General features: G+C 34.4%; 1 protein-coding gene across 1 annotated transcript in view; it reads right to left on the bottom strand.

Annotated features, from left to right (window-relative positions):
- LOC149808382 (uncharacterized) overlaps positions 1–23,261 on the bottom strand; it is a 425,114-nt gene that overhangs the window by 38,215 nt on the left and 363,638 nt on the right. The window contains exon 5 of the mRNA XM_089968015.1: positions 20,815–20,953. Coding sequence (XP_089824141.1) covers positions 20,815–20,953 — 139 coding nt within the window. The remainder of the gene's footprint in view (positions 1–20,814; positions 20,954–23,261) is intronic.

The raw sequence follows: 23,261 nt of genomic DNA on the forward strand, positions 1-23,261 counted from the left end.
GGTGGGAACAAATAGGGACAATATACATGTAAGATTTCTGGGTGGGAACAAACTGGGAAAATATAGAAGTAAGATTTCTGGGTGGTAACAAATAGGGAAAATATACATGTAAGAAACTTAAATGATCAGATATATTTGAAATGAATTTAAAAACCGAAAACTCAACAAGCCCCACATTTCTGTAATCACGTTATGAACATCATCACGACATGCTGGTAGGAAATCTTCCTTTCGAAAATTTTATTCTACATTTTCTTCCTTTGAAACTCTTGTTAAATATTTATACCTAATTTGTGAGTTGATTTCAAGAACGTCAGGTACTGTAACAATAAATCAGACAACAGTGATGTAAGGTTTATTTAATGGGTCATATTTCATACAAATGTCAATTACATAAGAATAATCAATCCATTACGGCCCGAGTTGACTGTCTATTTTACAATCTCTAAATCTACTGCATTATCACATCATTATAGGTATACTATGTGGAACTGATAAACTTCATTCACATAAAAGCTGTGAAATTACAGAATGTTTTTCTCTATCCGTGACCGAATCACAAGGCATCATCTTAATGGGATCTACAAGATTCGTATCAGACGGAAAGTGCGGTCCTACCCCACCATAATTAACAGTCAGTAACCCTGGGGCAAAGTTGTCGTATTTTTGAGGTAGATATATCTGATATTTCACGGATTTGAAGGTCTGTAATGATTTACACACCTTCTTCAAAGAACCTGTCACAATTTTCTGACAATGTAACTTGATGGAATGTCACACCAACTGCAGTTATTCCTCCACTTTGTTACAAATCTTTCTACTTAATCCAATTTTAAAAGAAAGTGTACCGTAATGCTGTAGTGGTTGCCAGCAAGTAAACAGATTTTTCTGTACTGAAGAACCTGAACATCGGGCAACTTTAGCTAGCCGTAAAGCTCCGATTCCACATGCAAGATTAACAAATTAATGCTTTTAAAATGCCGCTAAAAACCAACAGAAAAGAACACAAGATATTTTGGATTCTTGTTTCTGTCGCTACTCAAAGAAAACCACCATAATCAAGAACAGCAAACACACCAAGTTTAATAGATTATAGATGGGGGGGGGGGTATTATTTTAAACCTCTGCAAGTTATTCAGCTATGTGAGGAAAATACGCTGTGTAAGGAGGGGGAGGCGATTCCAGACCCCCTCGTCCCGCTAAAAAAAGGACACACGTATGCACACACTTGATCTCATCCGGCCCTGTACCGTGTAATATTTTTTCATCAGAAATATAAAGTTTTGACATGTCCAATACTTTCTGACTATAAAAATTTGATAATTATTATTATTTAATTATTATTATTATTTACTGTACTGCTGCTTAAGTTATCATTGAGGAAGTGGTTGCTTAGAAAGCATGAAATACAAACTGTAAGCTTTTGCAGATGAAATACTTTATACAGCATGAATATGATGGGGACTGTTAAATTCAGGGTGAATTGTTATTGCTTATATTAAGTAAAAGTGGTGGTCCCAGCAGTGGTTTCAGCCCCACTTTGTACAACTGTTTGCAAGACACAATAAAGTTGCTATTTTAAAATGACTTCCATTATCTCCAATTTGAGCCTTCACAGAAAAAAAATTATAGCCCGCACCTGACTTGACAGAATCATTCTGGCAAGATATGGGTACAAAATGTAAATCTCTTAATCGTGCTGGATTATAGTTAGGCGGGTTAAAAAATGAACTTTACTTTAAAGACGGTGACTATAAAGATGGTCAATTTAATGTAAACTCGTGTGTACTTTTATTGCATGTAAAAGATACACAATTATAACTTATATTTAAGTGTACCTACCTGTTGAAAAGTTCTATTGACCTCACCTGAATCAGATACACTTGTGATACCTAATACAAAGATTTATCCTTATGTAATTTAACAACATCAATAACAATTATATATTATACCTATTAAAATTCCATTTACAAACGCCATGTATTTGCTTATATATATATATATATATATATATATATATATATATATATATATATATATATATATATATATATATATATATATATATATTGAACATAGTTGATTTAAAACTTGAAAATATTGGAGCAACTGTCTAGCTCTTGACATTTCAAAATTATCTTTTGAAATATTTGCTTTCCAAGTAAACTTCAGAATTCTTCATTAAAAATAGATTACGCTCTGAAATAAATATTTGTCTAATTTTTTTTATTTTTTATAAACAAAATACAAAAGATAAATGATATCAAAGCAAAATGTTCGTTACCTTCTCAAAATAAATCCAATGCGATGGAAGTCACTAAACAATGGTCAATCTCTCTTCATGAAATTATTCAGCTTTAAATATATTTAGATAAGCCATTTGAAATGTTTAACAGACTTGTAAAAGTGGCACAATCAACTATCATTCAACACGTGGTATGTAATAAACATCCAATGTGTCATGTGACTGCAGAAGGTGCAGCTCTAATTATTAAGTTATTTTACAATTCCTCCAGGAAACTGCACTTGCTAACAGAGAAAGAAAAAAAACACTCAGCATAGAAAAAGTAAATAGCTCTCATTGATTTTCACGAGTTTTGGAAGACGTAATTTCAGCCTGTGAGTAAATTAAAAAAGAATGTCCCTTTTCTTTTCAACTTAAATGAAAAGTGTGACAAACTTTATCCCACACACGTATTAATGAACTCATCTCTTTAAAGAGCACATCCTTTTGGTAACTTTTTTTTTCTTCGAAGTCCCAAGAAAACTTTTTAAACAGGACTATTCAAATAGAAAGCTTAAAGAATCCCCACTTCCAAGATGAAAAAGACTGCTTTCTGATTCCATCATGTGACATGAGCAGTCGATCTGAGATAATTGTACGTGACCCAACAATGCGCCCTTTAGACTGAAACTGACAATAGTGATCACCAGTTGATATCCAAGTCAGCTCATTGTTAAAGTACTGAACCAAGGACAATATTTTCTTGTGCAATCAGGCGCGTAGTAAACATGATTTACGCTTGGTTCAGTTTAGTATCGGCAGATTTGGGCTGCCTATCTGAACGGAATTCTCTATCTCCAGTGCTATTAGACAGCACACATACTTTACGGCATTTACGAGCCTTATTAACTATTCGCATGAAATTTGCAAACAGAAAATCATTCACTAAATTTACTACATGTTCTAGAGCTGAACATGTTTTGCTCAATTAATTTCAACCAATTATAAAATGTATACGATTCATAAAGAGAATTCAATTCATAAAGAGAATTCAAGTTATGTTACAGGAGTTACCCAAAATTTCGCATGAACTGTTTTTAATTTTACCTTTATCTAATACCAGACTGAGAAGTGTGTGTGTGTGTGTGTGTGTGTGTGCTTTGTATTTTGAATTTTAAATCTGCAGTCAGCGGCGACCATTTATAATCAGCACCCGCAATAATGGTATATGTCACATTTAAAAAAAATCATTATAAATTTGTCTTTCAGATGACATTAGAAATTATGATTTTGTTGTATTAATGACCCATAATGACATTAAAATTACAGTCTCTACCATTTTAGAGTTTCAGTCAGATGTGAAAATGATGTTACAGTCATGTAATTTTGTTATCGTTATGGTAAATGCATTGTGGTACAAACGGGTTGGTTTTTGATACACTGTAATGATCGGTGAAATATAAAACTGCACACAGCAGATTGATATTTAAAGAAATAAATGTGATGACATCAGTACTTTTTCAATATCCTTAACGAGTTATCGCATATTTAAAAAAACAACAATGAAACATATTTGTTCTTAATTTTGAATTTTTTTTAGATTTCATCACACATAACGTAAGTCAATGTGTATTTCCAAATCTACTAATCATCGATCAATAGTCATGCCTTTCAATATACGGATAGAATAGTATACCACTTGTTAATGAACGGATAGAATAGTATACCTCTTGTTAATGAAGCTGATTACGAATATTTAGATAATTCAATCTCTTCTGAAAACAAACCCATCCACACGCTTTCTTATTTCACTGCACGTGTTCGAGTGCAACATGTCGAATCCCCCGCCACCACCAACCCATTGTTTTCCCAATGGACACCATATCAGTCTCACGCGCGCGATATCCGCCAACGAGTCTGCCCATTATCGAGGTAGTGCATGTCCTAGGGGCGAATAATTATCGCTTTTTGTTACTGCAAGTTCTCCAAACAATGGATTAAAGCAGAACAATGTCTATTGAATTGTGCTCTGCCATGAGATGGATGGAGTTGACCAACGTTAGCTATTTCCAAGAGATACTGATGGGATACTGCCAGCCTATTCTAGCACACTGCAGCATCCTTTAGAACTGTATGATGTGAAATTAAAACTTGTTACAATTTTCTAACTATATTTGCTGACACCATTTGTAAGTACTATCATTCTGAAGCCTGCATAAATTAAAGCCTGAACTCAGCACTCGGGCTAGAAAACACCACAGACATGGCGTTAATTTTTTTATTTTTATACTGCAACTCTTTTACAGTTTTACTTAAATATTTATTTTCTTGAGATAAATACCCAAAAATCACATTACAAGCCTTTTGTCTTAAGGTGCAAATGATCAGATTACTGAGGCATAACAAAGATTTGTGAAAAAGTTCCGTCATATACGCTAGTGATACATATATATTATGAACTACGGTAAACTTGTTTGATGTGTTTATTCTGTTACCAATTGTATCGAGTCCATGTGTAGCCATTAGAACCAGTGAAATTGGTTCTTTAAAGTGGAAAAAAAATAATTAGATGGTGGTATAATCATTGGTCATTGGTCAATTGGTGGTCATTTAAATTATCAAGTTGTATCCAACATCCCAGTTTGAAAGACTGAACTTGACTGCAAAGAAATTCAACAACATTTCTCCAAGGTCTGACACAAAAGTAATTATGGCACCTTTTAGGGACAGGCAATTTGATCTGCAGAGGGCGAATGGATCTGAGATTTTATTTAAACATTAATTTTTGGCCCTTACATAGCTTGAAAAATATATTCTTGCTATAACTGTTGTGTGTGTGTGTGTGGATTTGGATTTAACAATTATTCAGTCACATCGCTACGATGTCTGCAGTGTGGCAGTTCATAGTAATGTCCAGCACTGGGACATCATGCCGCTGACATGTAGCATAATGTCCCACCCAGAGCTGCTAGTACCATTTTTTTAAAATAAGTCTTTGGTTATGACTCAACTGGGGATCGAACCCACGACCTCTCGCATCCTAGGCGGACGCTCTAACCCTTAGTCCACTGGTTCGGTCTGCTATAATTGGTATAAACTAACTAATTGCTATAATTGGTATAAAATAACTAATTACATCCACCGTATTATTTTTAAATGAAAAAGAATTGAGATGAAAGAAAAAAAAATCCTGGTTCCAAACTTGAAAATATTACAGCTGATAATTTATCTGTTACAAACAGTGCAATAAGACATTTTTTCTTCGTTTAATAACCTGACCCTGTGAAAGAAGTGTGGTCTGTCCTTGTGATTGAAATTAGCAAGGTATTTGTAATATGATTGAAATTAACAAGGTCATTCCAATATAACTGAAATTGGCAAGGTCATCGCAATATGATTGAAATTAACAAGGTCATTCCAATATAACTGAAATTGGCAAGGTCATCGCAATATGATTGAAATTAACAATTTCATTGTTATATGATTGAAATTAGAAAGATCATTTTAATATTGCAATATGATTGAAATCATCAAGGTTATTTTAATATAATTGAAATTAACAAGGTCACTGTAACCTATTCTGTCATAAATGAATTAGTTTCAATAAACACTGATGATTTAGTAACGTGTTATTATCTGGGGTTTTCAGTATTTACTTGTCATAATTCTTTTTGCGTGATAATTCTTTTTGTGCCATAATTTTATTTGTTTCATAATATTCTATTGTGCCATAGTTTTATTTGCTATTATTTATAACCATCTTCTCTAAGTCCTTCATTCCCCCCAATGCACACTGAAAAATCAGTGCAATGTGTACCATAATTTTATTTGTGCCATAATTTTATTTGCTATTATTTATAACCATCTTCTCCAAGTCCTTCATGCCCCCCAACGCACACACACACACTGAAAAATCAGTGCAATGTGTACAGCGTTGATAATCGATAATCATAATATTCCCATTTCCTGACCACTGATACTTCCAATCCACCTTCCTATCCAAAGTATACTTTACCGTATTTCCCCCTTTGTAAAACCTGGCAATGGCATAGTGTGAACTGAACAGACCAATTTTATTACTGGCTCCTAGCATCCAGGTCAAGTTAGACCAACTTAGACCAAACTTAATTAATGGCTATCACTTTCCAAACTACCATACATATCTAATCTGCTCCGTTTGCTTACATAGGTCAAATCAGAGTCTCTCACTCATGTGGTAGCTAATCCTAAGATTAACATCACACCAATCTAAACATTACCACATCATCTTCCACTGAAAATAACTAGCCAAGACTTATTATTGGTTAAAAATTTTGCATCTATAAACTTTGTATAACAAGCAAGCTATTATTATTAATAACAATACCATCCGCAATGTAACCTATATTCCCATTTTTATATATTTTCAACATAAACTTCATATATAAAAAGCAAGAAAGCATGTGATTATGCAAATCTCTTGCATGGCTACCATATACACCACTCCCTCGATAACTCGCGCACATCGGGGTCCAGAAACATCGACCGCACTATAAGTGAGGCGCGAGTTATTGAGGGACCTATACAATAAGCCCAAAACCAATAAAGTGATTGACGACATAATGGAGAAATGGGGGGGGGGGGGTAGGCAGATTATACTGTTGAATACTCACTTTATAATCGTTCTGAGATTAAATGTTAATAAATATCTCTTCATAACGGTGTACTTTATTATTTCCTCATAGGACAACATTAATTTCAGGATAAATTACAGTATATTGAGGCGATCATCGAAAACATTATTCCACGTGGTTTCCGTTCGCTTAACATGTGTACCACTTCACACATTGTGTACTACGTCACTAATTTTTATGTTGAATTGGATACATTGTTTTATTGTTTGATCCAAATTAGACGTTTTTTTTATATACAAAAGATCGACTCTTTTCGAGAAACAGTGTCGATCGAACGATAGATAGATAAATATTTCTGAATGTGATAGAAGCAAAATGGAAAACAAAAAAAAAAACAAGGGTTAATCAGTACAGACGTATTTAATTGGTCTACAAATTTAAAACAACGTAAATTAGAACAAGTTAATACTTGCCGTTTGTGCCACGCTTGACAAATATCAATTCACTTTTTGAAAAAAATCAGTTATTTGTGTGTGTGTGTGTGTGTGTTACTCCTTGGTTTCTCTGCCGCCGAGCAAAATCCCTCAGGTTTCTCAACTGCATGAGCTTTACGTAGTCAACATTTTGGGTCTCCAGCCACCTTATGGCAATATCAAAATATGTGATTGCTTCCTGTGCAGAGGGGTGGGGGGTGCAACATCTGCGTCTGCATCACTTTCAACACTTGTGTTACTCCAGTTAGAATCGTCTTCTGCTGCAAATCTGTTCGCTATAGAAATAATTATAGTTTCATCTGACATGTTTTCGGCTGTGGGGCAATCACTGTCAGCACAAATCCACTCCTCCATATCATCAAGAGAAACGCCCATCTCAGGACCATGAGTGTGTACGAATTTCTCCCAAACAGCCTCGGCATTAATGACATGAGTTTCACTGAAACATTCGAAGTCACTATCATCGTCGTTGTCTCTGTTACTGTTTTGCTTTACGTCAAAGGCAGCTCCAAGACCCATAATCCAGCACCCGAGGTCTCTTGTAATCGATTTTTTTTTAATGCAACAAACACTTCCCCAAGCTGTTGATCAAAACAAAGCCGGCATGTACATGTAATTAGGTTCTCACAGAAGTACTCACGGGTTTCGATGTGACGGTCGATTGACTCTTTTCATGTTTTCAATGAACAGAATATGTTGTGATTATAATGTTTACACTGTAACGGAATTAAAGGATTAGAACGTGACTTTCACACAGGAAGACGTTTAAGTGGTGTTTATTTCATTCTCTGTTTCCACCTGTTAGCATTTACCAAAAGTTTTCTTGATCGCTATTTCACCAGACTGTTTATTTACAGTACTGACAACTATTTATCATAATATATGATATCTTTAAACAGAGGTCTCGCAAGGATTTTAAAACTGGGTCTTTCTGCCTCTGAAGTCAATCTCTAAATATCAGTACATTTTCTCACTCGGCCGCTAGTCAAAGCCTTTGAACTAGCCGCCTAGCTGTTGCATCATGTTTTTTTTTTTTTAATGTACTCTTATAAAATGGCAACAGTACATCAAAGAGTCTTTCAGTCACTGAATTCTGTCATTGTAAATATCAGCACAGTTAACTGATCAACACATTTTCCCACAAAGCAGGTGGCTGAAACAGGACCGGCAAATCTTTGAATTTTCCCGAGCACCTACTACATGCGTACGGAGGACTCCCGCCTCAGTGATTTTCTGCCTCCCAGATCAAAAATTGGCGTCCAAATACGCGTAATTAAGCGTTTTCGAGATCTCTGAAATTAATTCTTCTTTAGAACTTAAAAATTTCAAAATATCGATTATATTTTTACGGGCATTAATCATCATTTTCGATGATAAAACGAGTAATGTATCAAGGTTTAATTTATCAATTCTTATCGTAATTTTTTCATGTTCAGCATATTTTAAAGATATTTTAAATACATTTTCTCTGGAAAAAATCGGGAGCCAAGACAGACACCGCGTTATAAGCGGGATCGCGAGTTATCCGGGCGCGGTGTACCTCCTATCATATGACCAACATCTACCTCCTATCACATGACCAGCATCTACCTCCTATCACAAGGCCAACATCTACCTCCTATCACATGGCCAACATCTACCTCATATCACATGGGTCATATCTACCCCCCCCCCATCACATGGTCAACGTCAACCTCCTATCACATGGCCTACATCTACCTCCTAAAAGCCGAAAGGGCAGTTAGCCATACAATCTGCATTAGTACTAATGTCTTCAACATTTCTTAGAGTTCTGGTGATTGATTTTGGAAATGGTTCCTTGAAAGTTTAGCTTTTCTTAGTATCTTCAGACATATTTTATAGTAGACCAGATTAATTTGTATAGAATTTAAAGGATTTTGACCCAGAAGGATAGTTTCTGTTTAATGTATGAAACTTCTTTTCTTAAAAAGACTTTTTTTCTGAAAGAAACACAGTGTAGTTGCTTATAAGACTACATGTAGTGTACTTGATTATCTGCATACATGTAGTGTACTTGATTATCATTATACATGTAGTGTACTTATCAGCATCATTGTAGTGTACATGATTATCAGCATCATTGTAGTGTACTTGATTATAAGCATGCATGTAGTGTACTTGATTATAAGCATGCATGTAGTGTACTTATCAGCATCATTGTAGTGTACTTGATTATCAGCATACATGTAGTGTGCTTGATTATCAGCATCATTGTAGTGTACTTGATTATCAGCATCATTGTAGTGTACTTGATTATAAGCATGCATGTAGTGTACTTGATTATCAGCATACATGTAGTGTACCTGATTATCAGCATACATGTAGTGTACTTGATTATCAGCATACATGTAGTGTACTTGATTATCAGCATACATGTAGTGTACTTCATTATCAGTATTCATGTAGTGTACTTATCAGTGTACATGTTGTGTACTTGATTATCAGCATACATGTAGTGTACTTGCTTATCTGCATACATGTAGTGTACTTGATTACAAGCATATATGTAGTGTACTTGATTATAAGCATACATGTAGTGTACTTGATTACAAGCATACAAGTAGTACTTGATTATAAGCATACATGTAGTGTACTTGATTATCAGCATACATGAAGTGTACATTATTATCAGCATACATGTAGTGTACTTGATTATTAGCAAACATGTAGTGTACTTGATTATAAGCATACATGTAGTGTACTTGATTATCAGCATACATGTATATTCTAAAATATGACTAATATGATGTGAAATTCTACCAAGTGGTTTTTTGAGAAATGGTCACTGAATGTTTTATTTTTTATTTTTTGGTAATCAGGACCAGTTGCAATATTCAATCTGATTAAAATCTTCTATCCAAAGTCCTATGTGAAGATCCTGACATTAACCACTTAAGAGTCAAGTTCTGTGGACAACGGAGATCTGATTTTAATCAGACTGGCCAAATTGGACTGCATATCTGCATAATTTATATAAAAAGTAAGTTCAAGTGTTTTTTGTTGGTGAAGATGTTAAATTCATTTTTTTCTATTATTACAAATGATGACCATACTGGATGGGAAGTTGGTTTTTTTTATTGTTACAAGTGATGATCATATTGAATGGCAATTTTTTTTTATTGTTACAAGTGATGACCATATTGGATGGCAAGTTGGTTTTTTTATTGTTACAAGTGATGGCCATACTGGATGGCAAGTTGGTTTTTTTATTGTTACAAGTGATGGCCATACTGGATGGCAAGTTAGGTTTTTTTATTGTTACAAGTGATGGCCATACTGGATGGCAAGTTGTTTCTTTTATTGTTACAAGTGATGACCATATTGGATGGCAAGTTTTTTTATATTTATTGTTACAAGTGATGGCCATACTGGATGGCAAAACATCATTGGATACTTTGTGTCAAATTTGATCCATTATGTTAGACGGCCTTTGAAAAGATATTATTAACAGATTTGTCTGTTTTAAATAATAGCAGCCATACTGAAAGGAAAATCAACATAATATATACAAATCTGAAAGGTCATCATCCAAGAATGCCCTCGAGATCTGGTCAAATTTTGTTCAGTAATTAATGAATGTAAAGAGGCCCTGTGTGCCAGACAACTATATCAAAGTTGGAGAAATTCTTGCTCAACTCCAACTGCATTATTGCTATGTCAGTGGACTATTTTAAAAGTAATTTAGCATGTCTACAGATCACTCATCTCTGCCATACTGGACATAAACTAGACATCATAAGAAGTCTTACGGTGAAAACCCCATGGCAATATTATTTATGGTGAAAACCCCATGGCAATGTTACTTATAGTGAAAATCCCATGGCAATATTACTTATGGTGAAAACCCCATGGCAATATTACTCATGGTGAAAACCCCATGGCAATATTACTCATGGTCAAAACCCCATGGCAATATTACTTATGGTGAAAACCCCATGGCAATATTACTTATGGTGAAAACCCCATGGCAATATTACTTATGGTGAAAACCCCATGGCAATATTACTTATGGTGAAAACCCCATGGCAATATTACTTATGGTAAAAACCCCATGGCAATATTACTTATGGTGAAAACCCCATGGCAATATTACTCATGGTCAAAACCCCATGGCAATATTACTTATGGTGAAAACCCCATGGCAATATTACTTATGGTGAAAACCCCATGGCAATGTTACTTATGGTGAAAACCCCATAGCAATATTACTTATGGTGAAAACCCCATGGCAATGTTACTTATGGTCAAAACCCCATGGCAATATTACTATTCATTCAGGAGTAGCCATAACACAATTTTTAAAATGGCCACCATGGCAAGCATACTGGTCATCATTTATGACCAACCAGACATCATATTAAGTTTTCTGGTCAAAACTCCATGGCAATGTTACTTTTCTTTCAGACGGGGTAGCCACAAGATTTTTAATATAACCACTGTGGTGGTCATCATGTCATCACTATCTTCACTTAGGACCACCTAGACAGATAAGAAGTCCTCCGGTGAAAATCCCATGTCAGTTTGACTTGCTGTTCAGAAGGAATAGCAATAACATGATTTTCAAGATGGCCCCTGTGACAGCCATACTGGCAACCAGATTAACACAATTGTTATTTAGGACCAAGCAGACATCACAAGAAGTCTTCCAGTGAAAAGCTCTATTGATATGACAATCAATTAAGGAAGATTAGCAATAAAATTTTCAAGCTGGCTGCTGTGGTGGCCATATTGGAAATCAGATCAGCACCATTTTTCATTTAGGACTGTCATGTTGCTAAGCCCCATCTATAAAGTGATGTACAAGTTATAATCTTCCTGTCTTGGGAATATTATAGCAACCTTGTGTTTGATGAATAAAGATTGCCGCGGGCTAATGTTAAACTCTTGGACTAATGTTAAACTCTTACGCAAGTTTACATGACCTGCCAAAGACCGGAATCTTGAATCGGCAAAGGTGATAGATCGCACCATCTAAACAAAGGCTTGTAGTTTTCACACGTATGTGTTAAAGCTTAGTCCTAAGATCAGAGGGAAGCCTGCAGGGTGAGCGGGGCATGTTCTCATCTGTCCCTACATTGACAGACAGCAAGAGGGATATTGTCCGCTAAGTTTGAATGGATCGGTCACAGCGATGTCCAATCAAAAGTTGAGATAGAGGGTGTGATTACAATGTGACACAAATGATAACTTTCAGAACTTGTAAATGAAAAGTTAATATTCGCCTGGACAGGTTGGTGAGCAATAGGTTACTCCAAGAGAGCTTCGTAATTTGGCAGTAAAACTTAGAGGTAGATTCTAAGGAAAGGAAAAGCTTCAAAAGGTCAGTAAATTATTTGCTTGTTTTTTTTTGCAAAATATTACAGCATCATAATTGTAATTGTTTGTAGTATGTATACTTAATTAATAGGATTGTTTAGTATGTAGAATTACCTTTGTAGTGTTTCATTTACATACATATTTGAGAAATGGGCTTGAATATTTCGCAGAGAATTATTCGATGCAAGGTAGAATTATGTACATATTGTTAGCTCGTGGTCAGAATTAATTTTGTAATTTGCTATTAGGTTACTTTTTAGTAAACTAGTGCATTTATTAATGCGTTATGTTAGAATTTACAATGCTTGAATTGTGAATCTGGGATGGTTGATGTATGTAAGATTAGTTACTATGGACGTATGAATATATCAGACCATGGATATTTAAATATTTGAGTACTTTGTATGAGTGTAAGATAAAGAAATGCCTCTGATTATTGTGATACTGTTTAGTATAACGGGATTAGGAAAATGTACTGATGTGACAGAATTTACTGATGTATGTATAAGAAGTAATTGATACCGTGCTGTATTATGACGTTTGTTTTACCATACAAGAACGTATGGGTATCTCGATGTGAACGAATGCGTGATAGAAGAAATTTAATAGCCGTTTTTTGATGACCGGTGTGTGAGATGAGAGGGCTAAGGGAAAATACTGTACTGTCCTTGTGTTTTCACAGGAAGCTTTTTAGGGGACACATAACTTTGGGTTCATTTGAGTCCCAAGTCTTCAAGAGTTGGAGATGCAATTGAGAATAGCCTAAACAGTCAAAGTCAGTGGAAGTCTATTTGGTGGAGAAAGTCGAGGAGGAGAAGGAATTTGGAGAAAGTCAGGGAGGAAGAGAAGGAATTTGGAGAAAGTTGGGAAGGAGAGGAGAAGGAATTGGGAGAAATAGGAGAGAGAAAGGAGACAACAGATGAATAGAAATACAAGGACAGGTGAAAATCAATCTCACACTGCTAACCAAGTGATGCAATAATCTAACTGAATTGTTAAGTGGAAGGAGTGTAATTGGAATTGAGTCATCTGATAATTGCTTTGTTATTAAATTGTTATTTATTGAATTTCAACCTTTTTGTATATTTAACTATTTAACCATCGACAATGCTGACTGGGGGCTTGGAGTTTACATCTATCGTTCACTAATCTAACTTCCAACAAAACAGAACTTGGGTGGGGCTTTCTAAAATAGTTTAAATCAAATATTGGAAGCACCCCACCCCAACCATAACAACCCTCACAAGGACCATCCAGATCTTTTAGTTACAATTCTATGTTGATATGAGGAATAACAGTCATTTCTGGCCATTGTGGTGGCCATTTTGACAAAAGATGTTAACACCATTTATGACCAACTAGACATCGAACCCCATGTCAATCAAACCCTGCATCAATATGACTTTCCATTCAGGAGGAGTAGCAATACCAAACTTTCTAAGTTGGTCACTACGTCAACTACACTGCAGATCTAACCATCATTATTTTAATTTAGGATGAACAGGGGATGAATGTGTGTGCAAGGTTTTGTTACAATCCTTCAAACAATTTAGCAGGAGTAGCAATAAACGTGATGGCCAGATGAAGGACAACAGACTATCCCATAAACTCTTCTAGTCTAGGACAGCTTGAACACATTATTGGGATTAGCCTGCCATTGATACATATGATACAGCAGCCATCAATCATTGGCTTGACCACTTGGCCCAGTCAACTGATAATTAAATTTATTTACATGCAGGTCAGTGTAGAATTATTGACTTCTTACCAGAACACTACTTCAGCTTCAGGTAGCATAAGCATCCAGAAGTCAATGAAAGGCTTTTTTTACTTTTACTATTAATAGTGGCCATCTTTGACGGCAGATTCAGCTTGAATTGTACACATATACTATTCAGGTAACAATTAACAATGGATTGGCAAGAAGATGACACATAGATAACATGTAACAATGGACTGGCAAGAGGATGAGACACAGATAACATGTAACAATGGATTGGCAAGAGGATGAGACATAGATAACATGTAACAATGGATTGGCAAGAAGATGACACATAGATAACATGTAATAATGGACTGGCAAGAGGATGAGACACAGATAACATGTAACAATGGATTGGCAAGAGGATGAGACACATGGATAACATGTAACAATGGACTGGCAAGAGGATGAGACACAGATAACATGTAACAATGGATTGGCAAGAGGATGAGACACATAGATAACATGTAACAATGGACTGGCAAGAGGATGAGACACAGATAACATGTAACAATGGATTGGCAAGAAGATGACACATAGATAACATGTAACAATGGACTGGCAAGAGGATGAGACACAGATAACATGTAACAATGGATTGGCAAGAGGATGAGACACATAGATAACATGTAACAATGGACTGGCAAGAGGATGAGACACATATAACATGTAACAATGGATTGGCAAGAGGATGAGACATAGATAACATGTAACAATGGACTGGCAAGAGGATGAGACACATAGATAACATGAAACAACGGATAGGCAAGAGGATGAGACACATAAATAACATGCAACAACGGATAGGCAAGAGGATTAGATGCATTTATAAGATGCAAAAGTGGATTGGCAATAGGATGAGATACAGATAACATGTAACAATGGAAAGGCAAGAGGATGACACATATATAACATGTAACAATGGATAGAAAAGAGGTAGATACATAAGTAGCAATTAACAATGGATAGAAAAGAGGTAGATATGTAAACAGTTAGCAATGGGTATACAAAAGGTAGACACATAAATAACAATTAACAATAGATATACAAAAAATAAAAAAGGCAGAAACACAGATAACATGTAACAATGGGTATACAAAAGGTAGACACATAAATAAAAATTAACATAGATATACAAAACATACCAAAAAAATAGAAACACAGATAGTCCGTAACAATGAATATACAAAAGTTAGACACACATATAACAATTAACAATAGAGATACAAAAGGTAGATACATAGATAACAATTAACAATGGATATACAAAAGGTACATACACATGTAAAACAATCGATATACAAACGATGATAATCTCTTAAGTATACATTTTAAATCTGAACTCAATTGAGGACTGGTAAAATTTCATCTTAAGACATTCTGTCACAATGTAACAATTATGTGAAACCTACCAGTATACTGATCAATGCAACTATGAAATCCAAAAGAGCTGATCTCCATTTTGAACTCAATGGAAGGTAAACAGGTTGAGTTTTATTATTTTTATATGGAGTGAAACATTTTCTAATTCACCAAATCAGTGATCAGGGTTTCTGTGAGTCAATGATACATCTCCAAGAACTGGCAAGTTTTATACCTGGCCGAATTAATAGGAAGCAATTATGGAAGGTATAAATCAAACCCAACCTCATGGTTATGTACTGAGGCATTAGAATGATAATTTATTGCAAACCTCCACTACAACTACCACCACAGGAAAAATTGGAGTATCTTTCATGAGCAAACAATGACACATGAAAATGGTCTCCCAAGACATGTCCATACAAGAACTTAACTGACAACAGATGAATTCAATTAAAATATAATCGTTATTTTTATATCAAACACATCACTTGTCAATCCATGATCCATTCAGATGGAAGACATATGTTTGGGTGCCATTTTTCAGGTTCCCACAGGTGTAGGTTAGTTGAGGTAATACATCTAGCTATAACAGCTGATTTTCAGATTATTGTGAACTTTGGCAGAAATAGCATTTTTGTCAATTTTAACTTGACTCAAACTATTAGCCATCACTTTTACATCAACATTTTCTTGTTCTATTGCATCAAATGATTTTCATGCCTAATTCATCATCAAACTTTTCTTCATTTCAAACTAGATAAAAATTACTTTGAACTGAAAAGATCTTTCTCGCCTTATGACATACTCAAATCAACACATGATGTCCACTAGACATGTTGCCCTTTCCGCCTTTTGCCACCAGAATCTGAATATTCCGTTTTATTCTTCTGTACTATTACAACTTTTTAAGAGGTTTATTGTTCCTTTCCTCCTAACATGTCACTTGTTGTATGCCACTTTAGGTCTCACTGAATAGTTTTGTATTTTGACACCTCCCTAATTTTTAACTAGAAGGCATGAACCCAATTATCTGAATCCTAGCATTTATAAATTTACACAGAAGCTAAATCTGTAATGTGGTTTAGATTTACTTTGAGTTAGGCTTGAAAATGGGTTGGATTGTATGGTGACTGCCTGTCACAGTGAGACTAGCACTGGAGATCAAATGCATTTCTTGGGCTGCAAATGAACTTGGCTTACCTATTTAGGAATGTCTGCTGCAGAGGTAAATATCTAAAAATTGAGATGGTTGAGGGGTGATGAAAAGTATGCTAATTTGTTATAGTACTAGTGAACTTTATTCATGCATAAGGCACATACTGATTCTTTTAGCTGCCTTGTCACAGAAAAATATTCAAAACAGCTTTTTGCTGTCAAAAATGAATGTAAAAAAGAGGGGCTGATGGCAATGTTTGTTCAGTATAAAAGCCACCAGTTGCATTAAGAATTAACCTGATTGCCGCAGTAAAAATCTCACATGCATGCTTTCTACAAAAATCATTAGTTTGTTTTTGTTTGTATCTTCAGTGTAAAATTATTCTCATTTTTCTGCAATAGGTCACAGTCAGATGAAAATTCACTAAATAAACAGTTCAGTGAGACCTTAAAAAGAAACAAATAAGCAACAGCTTGATCATGCAGATGTTTTGCATCATAAGATAAAGGCATTTTAAAGTGCCTGAGGTACTATGATCAAGTTAGCCTGCATGCCTGACCAATTCCACTGAATCTAATATGAAATACAGATCTGAATCAAATATGGTCAAGCCAGTATCCAGATTTTAATGCAAACAATCATATTTCTATAATTTGTGATTTATTCCATAAGTCCAATTAAGGGTCACTTCTGTTAGACTTGTATATCTATGTACATGTATGTATGTATGTATGTATGTATGTATGTATGTATGTAATGAAAATGTGTAAGACTTTGTATGTATCAAGTGATCATGTTTAACTGTACAGGTCAAATATACGTATCTTATACATAACTGACACAATACTACATCCTGCCTAAAATCTGTTTGGTGAGCCAATTCAAAATTCAAGTTACCACTTTTCTGAGAATTCATCAGAAAACAGAATACAGAGTTCTGTTTCAAAACAAATTATTTTAGAAGCCACACCTATGTGCATTGTTTAGGGTAATGGGGGTGGTGGTTCTGGCTGGCTCTAAGTGAAAAGAGAGGTTGAATTGTTGCAAGACCTGGCAGTCCATTTTTGGACTGTACAGTAGAGTTTTATTAATGTTGGCATTCAATTGAAATATGTGTTAGGATTTAAAGCCAGTGTTTCTAGTGGACATGTATATACCAACTTTCAACACTCAACAATTACAAACTGGCCTGCACTTCCTTCAAAGAAATTTGTGTACAGGTACTGGCCAAGTTGTGTATTAAAATAAGTTATGATACATATCAAAGTTGTAACAAACATGTTAACATTTCCAAATCAGTTGCACTATATAACCAATCTCTTGCAATACATAACCATGCTCTTGTAATACATAACCAATCTCTTGTAATTCATAACCAAGCTCTTGTAATACATAACCAATATCTTGTAATACATAACCAATCTCCTGTGATACATAAACAATCTCTTGTAATTCATAACCAATCTCTTGCAATACATAACCATGCTCTTGTAATTCATAACCAAGCTCTTGTAATACATAACCAATATCTTGTAATTCATAACCAAGCTCTTGTAATACATGACCAACCTCTTGTAAAACATAACCAATCTCTTGTAATTCATAACCAATCTCTTGCAATACATAACCATGCTCTTGTAATACATAACCAATCTCTTGTAATTCATAACCATGCTCTTGTAATACATAACCAATCTCTTGAAATTAATAACCAAGCTCTTGTAATACATAACCAATCTCTTGTAATTCATAACCAAGCTCTTGTAATACATAACCAATCTCTTGAAATTCATAACCAAGCTCTTGTAATTCATAACCAATCTCTTGTAATTCATAACCAAGCTCTTGTAATACATAACCAGTCTCTTGGAATTAATAACAAAGCTCTTGTAATACATAACCAATCTCTTGTAATTCATAACCAAGCTCTTGTAACACATAACCAATCTCTTGTAATTCATAACCAAGCTCTTGTAATACATAACCAGTCTCTTGGAATTAATAACAAAGCTCTTGTAATACATAACCAATCTCTTGGAATTAATAACCAAGCTCTTGTAATACATAACTAATCTCTTGTAATTCATAACCAAGCTCTTGTAATACATAACCAATCTCTTGTAATTCATAACCAAGCTCTTGTAATACATAACCAATCTCCTGGAATTCATAACCAAGCTCTCATAATACATAATCAATATCTTGTAATTCATAACCAAGTTCTGGTAATACATAACCAATCTCTGGTAATACATAACCAATCTCTTGTAATTCATAACCAAGCTCTTGTAATACATAACCAATCTCTTGGAATTCATAGCCAAGCTCTCAGGTAATACATAATTAATCTCTTGTAATTCATAACTAAGCTCTTGTAATACATAACCAAACTTTTGTAATTCATAACCAAACTATCAAAATAAATAACCAAGCTATAGTAATACATAACCAAGCTCCTGTAAGCATATTTACAAGAATGAAAGCTTTTTGATAATTATTACTGAAGTTTGTATTTCAAAAAGAAAATCTGACTCCTTCAGTCATTTCCTTCTTTTTTCTTGTACTAATGATAATAACCGCAAAATCAAAAGTTTCAAATAACAGTTGAAAAAGTATATAACTTTCAGAAAATCAATTTTTTGGCAGGTTTTAGACTAAAAGAACACAATACTCCAAAAAGGTAACTGTATGTGCTGTTCTGTCTGATACTGCTTATACCAGAGTGAATATAATGAATATTAGTTATACCAGGGTGAATATAATAAATACTCCTTGTACCAGAGTGAATATAATAAATACTCCTTGTACCAGAGTGAATATAATAAATACTCCTTGCATCAGGGTGAATATAATAAATAATCCTTATACCAGGGTGAATATATTAAATACTTCTTATACCAGGGTGAATATAATAAATACTCCTTGTACCAGAGTGAATATAATAAATACTCCTTGTACCAGAGTGAATATAATAAATACTCCTTGTACCAGGGTGAATATAATAAATAATCCTTATACCAGGGTGAATATATTAAATACTTCTTGTACCAGAGTGAATATAATAAATACTCCTTGCATCAGGGTGAATATAATAATAATCCTTATACCAGGGTGAATATATTAAATACTTCTTATACCAGGGTGAATATAATAAATACTCCTTGTACCAGAGTGAATATAATAAATACTCCTTGTACCAGAGTGAATATAATAAATACTCCTTGTACCAGAGTGAATATAATAAATACTCCTTGTACCAGGGTGAATATAATAAATAATCCTTATACCAGGGTGAATATAATAAATACTCCTTGTACCAGAGTGAATATAATAAATACTCCTTGCATCAGGGTGAATATAATAAATAATCCTTATACCAGGGTGAATATATTAAATACTTCTTATACCAGGGTGAATATAATAAATACTCCTTGTACCAGAGTGAATATAATAAATACTCCTTGTACCAGAGTGAATATAATAAATACTCCTTGTACCAGGGTGAATATAATAAATAATCCTTATACCAGGGTGAATATATTAAATACTTCTTATACCAGAGTGAATATAATAAATACTCCATAAAACAAGGTAAATATGATAAATACTCCTTAAAACAGGGTGAATATAATAGATACTCATTAAAAGAGGGTGAATATAATAAATATTTGATAAACTCAACTTGTTAACTCATGGAAGAAACACAAAGGAATTTTAACCACTGTAATCACTTACCTGCTCATATTTTTTAGGACTTGCCCAGGAACGGACTTTGTGCTCTAGGTATTTGATAAACTCAACTTGTCAACTCACGAAAGAAGCACAAAGGAATGGCAATAATTTTAACCACTGTGATCACTTACCTGCCCATATTTTTTAGGACTTGCCCAGGAACGGACATTGTGCTCTAAATATGCCTGGGCCTGGGCTGCAAGAGGTACCGAGGAGGATGACATGTAGTTGCCAGGGAAACCATTCAGAGGCCTGCTTGCATAGGAAGACCTGTAACAGAGGATGCAAGGCATTATATTTCATTATATACAGAGTCTATGAAACTTACCAATTTTATTCGTTACCTGCAATCATCAATACATTCTCTTAGAAAAGACTACCTGTATTTCCAATGTTACCATACCAACCATAAATGTATTCACATTCAAAACCTACACTGTATTTCCTGAGTAGCCATACCAAAATTTTCAACCATAAATATACAGTATACATTCAAATGTGTAGAAAATTATCCAGTTTGAAACCAGAGTATCTTGACATCAACCACAAACAAAACTCAAAATTCTGTTCTGAGATCAGATCAAACTAACTTTCACCATTTAACATGCATACGTCTTCCTCACCCACCAGTACAGAATGGGAATGACAGTACCAAAATTATTCAGACAGTAATGATCTTGATTTCACTGGCATGTAAACTTTACAAGTCCTCAAACAGACAATACACTAATACAGCATTTGTAAACGTCAAGCCCATTTAACAATGTATATAAGCAGTTTTATTTGTTTGAATACAATGCTTTAAAACTGCTGAAATAGGCAATAAAGATTGTTTATTCGTTTTATTAAAGACTGAAGACTTACACACCTCAGCAATGAACCTCAGCATTGATTCACAAACTCAAACCTAACGGCCTTTGTGAAATTTCTGCTAAGTGTAAATAAATGTCACTTTTGAAAGAAGAAAATTTCTGGAACTAAATAAGTAATATTTTATAAGCGGAGATACAATTTCAGGTATATTATACTTAACTACAGGTGAATGTGATCCACATAAACTCACCAATTTTTAAGTACATGTATGTGTACTTATATGCTGATGGGTTTTAATTAAAGCATCATCTACCTGAGCTGCCATAACATGAATAACCTATACGTCTCATTATACATTTGCACCTGTGATTTTACAGATGTCATCTTTACACCTTGACTTTAATGTATTGCTTAAGGTGTCTTATTGAATAAGCACCTGTGTTATTAATTCCTAGCAAAAGCATTGGAACATTTGTGACTAAATTGACCATACCTTTGATGCTCGTTAAATGTGACTAACAGAATGACTTAAGATTCTTTATAGGATATTGCTGTTACAGGTAGGTATACAGTCAAAAAATGACAAGAGTTTTAAGAAATTTAAAAAACAAGAGTCTCCTGAAGGGATTGATACTCTACTGGATGAGAATAATTTTCTGGAATTTAAGATAAGACCATCTCTTAATTTAAATTACTGAGTGTGGAAACCACTTTCAATATTCTTCAGTGATAACAAGATTTCAAATTAGCTGATGTGGAGGGCATACTGGATGTTAGCAGATTGGCACCATTTCTTTATTTATGACAAATCTGATATTATTAAGTCTTTAAGTCAAAATCCTATGTTATAATGATTATCAATTCAAGGGAAGAAGTGACAAGATTTTCATTACAGCTGTTATGGCAGCCATACTGGATGTATGATAGGTACCATTTTCATTTATGAACAGCTACGAAGTCTATTGGTGAAAACTGATGTAGATATAGCCATCCATTTAGGAGTAAAGTAACAATATTTTTAAGACAGACACCATGGTGCCATATTGAGGGTCATTCATTTCAATTTAAGACCAGCAGACACTATAAGAACTCTTCTGATGAAAATCCAATGTCAAAATGACTTTCTATATAAAAGGAGTAATTAAAAGCAAGATTTTCAAGATGGCCAAATACTGAAATGAGATTAGCACCATTTTAATTGAAGATCAACAAAACATTGAAGAAGCCTTTTAGTGAAAACCCCATACCGATAAGACCATTCATTCATGAAAACAAAATTTTCAAGCTGGCTACAGTGGCAGCCATAACAGACTCCAGATCAGCAGCATTTAGTTTGAAGCAGATATCATATGAAGTATTTTTGGTCAAAGCCCTATGTCAATATTTCTTTCTGTTCAGGAGCAGCAATAAAAAGGTTTTCTAAATGGCTGCTGTGGTGGCCATATTGGATGTCCGATTGACACCATTTTCATTTGTGGCCTAGTAGACACCACAAGAATTCTTTGAGTGAAAACCTTATCTTGATAATAATAACAATAATAATAATAATAATAATAATGCTTTATTTACAGAGGGTGACTCACTTGTCAAGGACTATTCTCCCTTGAGGCCCTCTTAAGGAGAGTATAACAATGCACATTAGATGAAGATAGCAATAATTACTGTTTATTTTAACACGTTTAGTATTAAAATACTAAATTCCATTATCTATTAGAAACACATACAAGCTCGTGATATCTCTTCCTAAGACATATGCCCATCCATT

The sequence above is a fragment of the Sinohyriopsis cumingii genome, chromosome 1 (assembly GCF_028554795.1).
Source record: "Sinohyriopsis cumingii isolate HCF-2022 chromosome 1, ASM2855479v2, whole genome shotgun sequence".
In the NCBI taxonomy this organism is placed as follows: Eukaryota; Metazoa; Mollusca; class Bivalvia; order Unionida; family Unionidae; genus Sinohyriopsis; species Sinohyriopsis cumingii.